The 10,644-nt window shown below is 40.3% G+C and overlaps 1 protein-coding gene across 2 annotated transcripts in view; it reads left to right on the top strand.

Annotated features, from left to right (window-relative positions):
- Positions 1–2,828: 2,828 nt before the first annotated feature.
- Positions 2,829–10,644, top strand: part of ramp1 (receptor activity modifying protein 1) — a 64,974-nt gene continuing 57,158 nt past the window's right edge. For both annotated transcript variants that reach the window (XM_030758386.1, XM_030758385.1), the window contains exon 1: positions 2,829–3,417. In XM_030758386.1, the coding sequence (XP_030614246.1) occupies positions 3,360–3,417 (58 nt within the window). In that variant the 5' untranslated portion in view covers positions 2,829–3,359. The remainder of the gene's footprint in view (positions 3,418–10,644) is intronic.

The raw sequence follows: 10,644 nt of genomic DNA, 5'->3' as shown, positions 1-10,644 counted from the left end.
TTGTTTGAATCCAGTTGTATATCTTCTCAGATCTTCTGTGGACACTTGACAAGTGAACCTCTGATCCTGTTCAACACACTCTCCACTCTAGTGTTTCCTCTGCTTTCTCCTTTTTTGTCCTGCATGCCTTCTGCTCTACGTTTACATTTGGTTACCTTGGAGACAGTCGGACAGACAAGCTGGCAAGCTGCGGCTTTAATGCTTTCAGGCTGTTGCTGCCTGACATGTTCAACCTAGATGAAACCTGAATATGTTTTTTGTAAATTACACTTGGTGCAGTTCAACTCTAAAGACTTGCACTGTGTTTATTTTTGTTTCTGTGCAAAATCGGTCTTTAAGGAACAAGCCAAGCGGAGAAATAGAGTGTACAAACAATCATTTATCTCATCAAGCTCAACTAAAGCTTCAAGGATGCTGGAACAACCCATAAGTTGCCTAAACATGAGTGTGATTATATATATATCCAGCCTTGTTTAATACTAATATAATACAGTATAATTAATATATTGTCTGAGTGAGGCTTTAGGACATCTTCCTGTGCACATGGTGCTGTTTTAAACTCCAAACCAGTTCCTGTATCGACAGGTTTTGCTGCACTGATGTGGTCATGTGAACCTTTAGATGTTCAGAGCACCTCTGATCGCAGCTGAATGGCCAGCTGTGATCTTCCTTACTGACAATCACACCAAACTGTGATGTTATTTAACGCTGCATTACTTCTCCACAACAGCGTGAATGCCTGTAGTGAAAAGTTGGTGCGGACAGACTTGTTTAGACTTGATGCAACTTTGTGTTAGTTTCAGTTTCAGCAAATGGGATGGAACACTTTAAAATGAAATGACCTCCCCAGTTCCTCCTTCTTTGCTATTATTTTCCCCATTTGCATTTGTCCGTCACACAATAGGTGACGCTTAGAGGCTGTGATTATTAGGTCGATCTACACTGTTTCAACCTCAGCCATGAGCAGGTCATGTTCAAACAACTTTTTGCTAGTTTGGGAAGCCTGCTTTTAAGTTTGGTCTTAGAAACTCTCCATTGTCCTATTGAACTGTTTAAGAGTTCCTGGGTGATAGTTTTGTGATATTGATATTTGTCATAATTTGATACACTAATAAAGAAAAGCAGAAAATTAAGCAGAAGGGTCAGTGCCAGTTGCAGTTTCTGTCTTCTTAGTTACATTTTGCAGAACTTTTGCACTGTATATTTCCTCTGGATATTTTGAACAGATGGATCAGATTTTTTTCTTTGTCTGCAATTAATACATTTGACCTCAGTTGTCTCCTCTTCAAATCCCTGCACTGTTAGCATATCAATAGCATTGTTGACCTTGTGTATAACGCTTTCTGCTTTATCCTGCTGTCTGACCTTATTTGCGAGGCCTGCAGTGAGGGAACTGTTCCTCGTGTCCCGACTCTGTCAGTGGGAGATGATTTGACCGGCTCAGATTTTCTTTCAGTTGTACCACTTTCTGAATTTAAATTGTCTGTGAGCTTCTGTAGTTCTGATATCATGACTTTATAAAGCCAGACTAAGGCAGCTGGCAGGGAATAACATAAAAGCCTCTATTAATGTGCCATCTTTAGACCTTTTGATAGAAATGAGTGTGCCTTTTGACATTGGTCTCAAAGTGAACTTCACTTTAAAACCAAAGAAAGTCACATTTGGTACACTTCAAAAGGCATACCCCCCCCCCCCCCCCCCCCCCCCCCCCCCCCCCCCCACCCCCCCTATTTTCAACTTCATTAGATGAAACAAAAACTTCAAATATATTTGAAAATGACTTTCAAAAGAGTGTGTTGGTTTTATAACTGGAAATACATTAGTAGGTCATTTGGTGTATATTTATGTTTCTGCTGCTTCATAATATTATATTAATTATTGCAAATATTTCAGACATTAAAGCTGCATAAGGAAGTGTAATCTGAAAATAAGTGTACCAGAGGAAACATTTGAGGGAGGCTGGACTTTAAGAGTATCAGTTATAGTCAAGTGACTTCCATCTCTTTTATTCATTTTCTTTCTTTAAAACACATCTTCTAAATCTATTTTTTTAATTAGCACACCTTAAAACACCTTACTGAGAGAAAAATACAATTAATTTAAGCACATAACCACCTGAATCGGAGATATCATCCACAAAAACAGCATAAAATAAATAAGTCAACATCTATATAAGATTTATATAAAATTATGGGAAACAGACAAACAAACAAAAACATTAAACATTTATATCAGCCACTTTTCCTAAGAGCTGCAGTTATCGGAGATATTCGCGCTGTAACGCTCCATATGAACGCTAGATGACGTTGTTGGACAGCTGCTCTGAACCCCTGAGTCCTTAACCAGCACACGGATCCGCGCACACCCCACCGGTCCTCATCGCCACCCCACAGGTGGGCCGCGCTGTTCTTCCAGCATCACATGCAGGGCTCATTCTGCTCCTCAGTCTCAATATTATGTAGAATCACAAATTATATTTTCACAGAATGTCTTTGTGGTGCTAAAGATGATATTGTCTTATTATATTTCTTGTAAAGTTCACTCCATGTAGCGATTTAGCTCCTGCTGCAGCAATAAAAGTATTCTGAAGGAAATCTACAACCTGCAGATGTCCGCCTCTGTCATTTGTTAGATTTTATTCACCCTCTTGTATGTCGTCTCTTAACAGTTCTTCGTAATTTCGGTTAACTATCATTTATTATTTATTTAGAGTGTTTTTCTTTTTTAAATCACAGACTTGTGGTCGCTCTGATTTCTCGGATTAACCAATGAAATAGTACGAACAGAAGTCCAGCGCCTCCCTCCCTCCCCTCTTCCAAATCACCCCCGCTCCCCCTTCCTGCACTGTTTGGGTCTGTCCCGTGTCCCCGTCGCTAACCGGCACCCATGTCCTCGGGGGGAAGCAGTGAACCCTGACACAGTCGCTCAGCTCCACTGGTTCTATACTGGCGCGTCCCGTTGCGCACAGGACCGTTTCAAACACTGCACGCTTCCAGACACGTTTTTCGGATTTCTTCAAACCTCTGGACGGCTTGTCGGACAGAGAGTTGCAACTTTACGACTCATTATGTTTCACTTCTGGATGACTGACGATCGGTGACAGGAGGACTCGGGGGAGTTGAGGTAGCCTACAGCAGGAACAAGGAGCAGTGTTGGCTCTCCCCCGAGCAGTTTGCGCAGGGTGATACAGTGCAAGCTTTTATTGTGGCTGATTGACCGTGCCGTCGCATTACATGGGTTTCTTTACCAGCAGTCACTTTTATGATGCTACCAATTACACGTTGAGCTCTTGTTAGTTGCCGTTCCCTTCACTTCCCCCCGCAAAACTTCAGTCAGTGGATCATTTTGGGAGCGACAGGATGGGCTCGCAAGCCGGCACAGCTCCACAGAAACAGGCGCTCCTGTGGTTCCTGATAGGTGAGTCCCACACACTCTGACTTCATTTTTATGTGTGTAATTAAGCACTGAAATATTTGGGGGCTAAACTATGATGTGTGTTTTTAGAAATTTCACAAGCTCCTAATAAGCGAAGAAATAGATGCATCATGCCAGAACAGTGTAAAAACGGTTTGGATGCACTTCTGTTAAACCGAGTTCACTCGGCTTCCCGTTCACTGCCAAAGGAGAAAATACTCGTGCCTTTTATTTAATACAGAAATGTGAAGGAAAAATTTGAGAAGTTTGTTGTTCCTTATAACAAAAAATGTCTCACATTGCTTGTAATTGTATTCGTTGAGTAGATCATAAAATACTTAACCCAGTTTTATTGTTATATCAGTTATTTGATGTGGATTGGTCATGACAGGATATGAGTTTATTATAGGATTCTTATAGGCTGGGTGGTGTAAGCGTGATAATCTTTGTTTGAACTAAGGCATAGCAGCGCTGTTGGGAAGTGGCATGTTTCAGGATGGATGTGCAGCCGGAGAAATGTGTGCTGGAGACTGCAGCTGGCTGGAAACTTACTTTTACCAAACATATTCAAATCCAGAGAGTGACTCTTTGGTAACCTCGTAGGAATATTGTGTTTTACTAGAGTTTATAAACTGTTTAGAAGTGCAAACTGGCTTTGTGTGGGTAGTTTATTTTTGTTTGTTTCTTTGGAAATTATTAATAATAGAATAAAGAATTTGTGAAAAACCGATTTTGTTATTCTCAAAAATACACAGAAGAAAACTGTATTCCCTACATGACAATTCTTGCAAGTTATCTATTTTATTATGATGACTTTCTGTTTGGATGCTGACCTACTAAAATGAAAATGAGCTCATACAGGACACAACTCTCTGCTCTTCCCTTTATACTGAGCATACACAACATTTACATAAAACAAACACCAACAAACACAGCAGAGAATGCAAAGCTGAAAATCTGACTTAAAGTAGTGAAATCCACCTTTACGTTTTGCAGTGTGCTAATAACAAAGGAATGATGAAAACATTAGACTGATGATAAGTGTTATTAATGTCACCAGTCGCCAGGTTTTAAAGTGAGTGCGTGATCGTTCTGTTGCATCTCTTTAAAGTTGCCAGTACAAACCTGTTGCTCGGTGAAACTGCTCACTTTGGAAACAAAGGATCTTAATAGAGACAGCTACAGAGAGCTTAACCAGAAAACTCTGAAGTGGCACTATGGTCTGTCAAAACTAGTTCCTAAGATGGGTTGTTCAAAATGTTTATGGCCTGCTCTGAAAGGCACACTTCCAGGCCGAGTGGAAAACAGGCCATTATAATACAGGGCTGAAAGGTGATATTCTTTAAACACCACTGTGCATTTATATATTTAGACAGTCTCCCCAGACAGACATTCATGGCACTGGTCCTCAGGTTGTTCGCAGGACAGGGCACATGACAAGCTCCATAAATAGTGTGAAAAAGAATTAGTGAACACCTGGCCAGTTATGACACAAAGTATTGGTCTAACGAGACCCTCCTGATCTGAACTTTTAATAAGGGCGATCGTGTTTGGCTGTGGCAACATTAAGACAGTATTCTACTTACGTTGTCCCTCTGACCAGCCCCTTACTGACCTCCTCAGAATCTTTTGACCAAAATATTCAATTGCATTTTTAAAAACTGCAATTATTAATAATAAACACACCGCTGGTAGAGGCATAAATCATGAATCATCTCAGTTCAGGTTATGGGCACCGGTTGCATAAATGGATCACTTTTTCCCTGCAAATTTCCCTAACATTTTTCTTCCTCTCTGTCTCAGAGTCCTCATATATTCACAGCGCTTGTAATTTTACACTTATCATCAGATTCAGCTGGACTTAGCTTTCGAGTCTCTAACCATAATACTAACCACTAAATGCTTTACCCTTAGCCGAACTGTAATGTGAACCCTGTCTGCTAACCCTCAGCTAAACATGTGACATTGCGGTCGCTGTCCTTTCCTTGGTTGTTTTAGAGTTATGAACTTGTCAGTGGAAAATGAAAATGTTCACACATCTGCACAGCTGAAATACACACTGGAAATACGCCAAACGGCATTATATGAGTGCTCAAGCTGTGACACTCTAAAGTGGTGTTCAGGCAAGCTTCCACTACTCTTTGTCTTTATTTCCTGTAACAAATGCTCTGTGTAGGTGTTTTATACTTACAGATAGATATAGTTATGAATCATCACAGTACCATCACTGCTTCACCATATTTCTGTCTAAATAGGAATTTCTAATGTTTTTCTCCCAGAACTCACTTTTGTTATTATTTACAGAGCAAATCAAAATAAACCCTGCCATTGAAGTCATCACAGTCATTTGTGCCATGACAGAAGCATTTTTAACATTTTCCGTGCTGTTTCTTTCTCCAAAGAGTGCAGAATGGATGAAGGGGAAGGAGCCTGTCACTCTTTCAGAAAGGGACCGGCACACAGAGAGAGAGGCTTTAATCTTATTTCTCTGACGCGATCGTCTTTCATCTGACAGCTCAGGATTTGATTTGAATCCTTTCAAATATTTCACACACAGAAGCAACTCGGTCACAGCAGTGAAATGACAAAAGGTAAACACTTGTGGATCGACTCCGCAGGGTGGGGTCTGCCAATTTGACCGTATTCACTCAATATTCTGTAACAATCGAAAATGGTTGACAGACTTTACACAAACTGAAGTTTGAAGCTTAGACTGCAGTGCCTGTCAGGTCTCTATGAACCAAAATTGGGGGCACTGTTCTATTAAATCTGGGTTTGGGGCTGGGTTTTAATCAACTCGTCATCCAGAGTTAAATAAAAAGTATATTAGAAGAGAAGCCCATTTTAATGAATTTCATTTGGGTGGCTTTATTTAGAGTCAAATAGCCTTTCAGTAACTAAATAAAAGATAGTTTAGGATTCATTGATGATTACTGGACATTGCAGCTGTTTCTCCTACTGGCCATGAAGTGATCCCAAGCTGAAGCTATGAGACTCTAGCAGCACAAATTAGTCAAATGTAATGTGCGTCTTTTTCCAGGCAGTTATTTATTTATTCATTTTACTGGCGTTATTGTGTCCAGGCAACAAGCCTCAATGGGAATGCCAAGGATGCACAACATAAACAGTCCAGGGAACCATAACAGAAGAATTTTTCAATGAAATGGCCGTAAATTTAAAACTCAAACTGATGAAACTACGAATAAACTGACTACTTTTAAGTGGCAGCACCTCTGAAGGCTGTAAACTCACCATTAAATTATTACCTTATAAAAATGATGTACAGAACACGACAATATTGTTTGTGGCCAGATAAGAAGTCAGAAAACTTTTGTGGAAAATTTGCGACTCCTCATAGTTAGATGCCGCACATAATCTGCTCTTTTTGTTGCTATTGTAAAGTTCACATAGTTGTTTATCTGAAACGATGCTGGGTGTTTATTTCTATGAGCTCATGTTATACATGTAATTTGACCAGTTGTTTGGCTAAATTAACAAGAGGGTTGCACTAATTGTGAAATTCTGGGCCAGTGTTTGAAGTATAAATTTAGCCTCTGAGCTGATGCAGATGCTGATATTCTTATCTTTTTGTTTATTTATTTTTTGTTACTTATTCCACCTTTTTTGCCAAGAAAACAAAGAAGCCTTCATTTTAAAGCGAACTTTTTAAAAACCTTTCAGCTCTTCGACTATCTTTTTGCCAGCACTACATTAATGTGAAACAACAGACAAAACACAACAGCTATCATTTAAATGTACAGCTTTGGATTTTTCTTTCATCCTTTTTAAGTATCCTAGGAACCACAAGCCAGCAGTCTGAGAGTGAAATGCTCTATTGGGGTGATATGGTACTATAAGGTCTTTAAGATAAGGTGGGGTCTGATTATTCAAGATCTTGCATGTGAGGAGAAGTATTTTAAATTTTAGCATCTAATAACATTTCTAATATATAGCGTTGGTAAAAATAATGCCCAGGATTCAGAAGCTTCTAGAACCAACTTTAACAGCAATGAATTTAAGATTGTTGTGGAGGAATTGTAGTCTTAGTTTCTGTATGATGTTGCTTCAGTTCATTGAGGTTTGCTGGGATTCATTTATGCACAGCTCTCTTAAGGTCCTGCCATGGCTTGTCAGTCTGATTAAGGTCTGGACTTTTTTTCAGGTGTTCTGTTGTGGGTTTGCTGCTGTGCTTGGGATCATTGGCCTCACATTTGACTCTAGAATACTTTGGTATACAGAGGAGTTTATGGTCAAATCAATGACTGCAAGATGCCCAGGTCCTTTGGCTGCAAAACAAGCACTAATCGTCAGTCTTCCACCGCTGTGGTTGACAATTGGCATGAGGTGTTTGTGCCGATACACTGTCTGTTTTTTTTTTTTTCCAGACGTGGTGCTGCACATTATGGCCAAGCATCTCCATTTTGGTCTTGTGGTTCGCTCAGATGCAGTTTTGCAAACTTAAGTTGTGCTGCCACGTTCTTTTTAGAGAACCCTGGCAACCCTTTCAAATAAGCCATACTTGTTCAGTCTTTTCCTAATCATACAGTCATGAACTTTATCATTTAACATGTTAACTGTAGAGTCTGAAATGTTTCTCTGAGCATTTCACGGTCTGACCTCGGTGTCGGTTTGCTGGGACGTGTACACCTGGGAAGACTTGTGACTGTTGTGAATGTTTTCCACCTTCGAATGATGTTTCTCACTATAGAATGATGGACTTCACATTGTGTGGAAATGGCCTTCCCAGACTGACGAGCAGCAACAATTGCCTCTCTAAGGTCATTGCTGATGTCTTTCCTCCTTGGCATTTGGTTAAGACACACCTGAATGCTACAGACCAGCAAACTGCCAAAATTTCAGCTTTTATGGAGGTGGCCACACTTGCTGATGATCACTTAATCAAGTGCATTGGAGCAGCACCTGGCTGCTATTTACCATCTTAACTCCTATAGTAGCAGTGGTGGTGTACTTAGTTTTTCACACACTGCTTCTGCATTTTGACTTAATTTTTGTTAAATAAACAACAAAAATCACTCTTGAGTGTACAAACCTCCACCATGGCAGCCCGCTCTCTGAGCGAGTTTTAAAGAATCCCCATATACCAGTATCATTTCCTAAATGTTGCCAGTACAAACAAAGGCAGTAGATTTTAAGCATAATTCTAAAGATAAAAGACATTTTATGAAAGTTTGACCTTATTTGACCTTGAAGAAGAGGCCAGAGGTCCAAAGTAACGTGATATTGAGAACCCCCACATATCATTGCCTATAATCCTGTGTTGTCAGTACAAACAATGGCAAAAAGAAACAGTTTTAAATAATCCTTTATTTACTTTCTTTCTCTCACTTTTTTATGACAAGAAAATATTTTCTTACAATAATAAAAACAAACATTTATCCATTTTACCTTAGTATGATTTCAGCGATCTCCACCATGGAAAGGAGAAAGCAGACAACATACAGACTTGTACATGATGAAATCTTAACCTTTTCTTGAGTAGATAAGCGCTTTGTTTCATCAGTATGGAATGGTTTATCTGTCCAGTGAGATGTTGTGTTTGGTTGGCTGACACCCAGGAGCCCCAGCAGGCATGGATCTCTTTGAGGCAACAGTGTGAATACAAGGGAGCACAAGGGGGTGAGAGACAGAAAGTGCACAAGTTCACCCCCGGCTGCTGCAGGAGTCTGTGATGTTGCCACCAGAGACAATAATGATAATATGTCTGCCAGGTTTTTGCCTCTCGCCTCAGCTAAGCTATCCAATATCTGGATAGATTCTGTGAAAGTAGAGGGATTTTGTTGTTTCTGTTCTGCTTGGACAGAGTACGTATTTCTGATATGAAGGACTCAAGGGAACATTTTTAAGAAGCTTCATAAATCAGCAGATAGCGGGGGAGGGGAACAAGGGCTAGGACTGCTTTAACGAGACAGAAAGAGATAAACGAGGTAGGTGGAGCCGAGTAGTGAAAGTTCTAATAGTGCTGATTTAGAATTGTGTGTTTGTGTGTATCCTGTGCAGCAAGTCCACCCACTGGACCTCAGCTAATTAGATGGTGAACGAGGCAAAGAAAGTCAACAAACGTGGCCATGCCCTGTTTTATGGAACTGTTTTCATACGTTTATCTAATAATCATATGTGATACTAGATAACTTCCCTTTTACACTTCCTCTTCTGTGTGACTTTTGTCTCCTTTTGAGGCTTCTTTTTTTAATAGGGAAAGTTAAGATATCCCATTTTTGACCATATAACTGTTTCATGCTCCAGTGAGATATTTTCAAGCTAGCAAAGCTCACAACAGGAAAAACAGATAATAACCCATGGCCTTTCTAATGTACTCCATATGAGTGTTCTCAGTATTTAGCTTTTCAAATCTCCGTGTAGTACAGATATCTACAGCAAAAGCTGTTTACTGTACCAGAGTCAATATGTGCTGAGCAGCGAAAGAATTATTTGTAACTTTTCTTTAGAGAGCCCATTTAACACTCGTTTGTGATATGTCTGTGTAGGTTCTCAGTCATCCAGGTCATAGCAGTCTCTGGAGCTTGAAAAAAGGGGGACTGGACTTCTTTTTGTTTTTTGAAGACGTTTCACCCGCATCCGAAAGGCTTCTTCAGTTCTCAAACCAAAAGGTGGAGAGACCCAGGTATTTAAACTCCAGGAGGGGACTACGCCCACTGGGGTTTAAATACCTGGGTCTCGCCACCTTTTGGTCACCTTGGTTTAGATAAAAGTGACACCTTGGTAGAAAACACAGTATGCAAGACATCCACTCTCCTGCTGTGAATTCTTGCTATTAAGTGCCTTCTGTATTCTCAGGTGTCGTCAGATATCACACAGGTTGTACTAGAGAGCCGGCTTGGTAAAGACTTGGGTGGACATTTGCATTGTCATAAATTGAGGTTTTCCTGATATGTGACCAATAACCACACGGCATTAATTTTTCAACCTTTTTGGATGTGACAATTGTGGTGACAATGGAGGATAAAGAGAATAAAGTCTGTGACCAGCTGGCAACCACCTGTTGTGAGGGAAAAATTAGTATTCCCCAACTCGTTGCAAGTGGTTGTTGGAGGTTGATGGCAGCCCCAGCCCTAGTTACACAGGCCTATAGACCAGTCAGTAAGACCCATTTTTACCTTCTGTAAACAATCATCTACAAACACTGTCCAGCTGCTCTCCGAGCTGTAGTGAAACTGTGAAAAGTGCAACACAGACTGGACACAGGGACCA

The sequence above is a fragment of the Archocentrus centrarchus genome, chromosome 21 (genome assembly GCF_007364275.1).
Source record: "Archocentrus centrarchus isolate MPI-CPG fArcCen1 chromosome 21, fArcCen1, whole genome shotgun sequence".
In the NCBI taxonomy this organism is placed as follows: Eukaryota; Metazoa; Chordata; class Actinopteri; order Cichliformes; family Cichlidae; genus Archocentrus; species Archocentrus centrarchus.
This window is presented reverse-complemented; position numbering and strand designations above follow the sequence as displayed.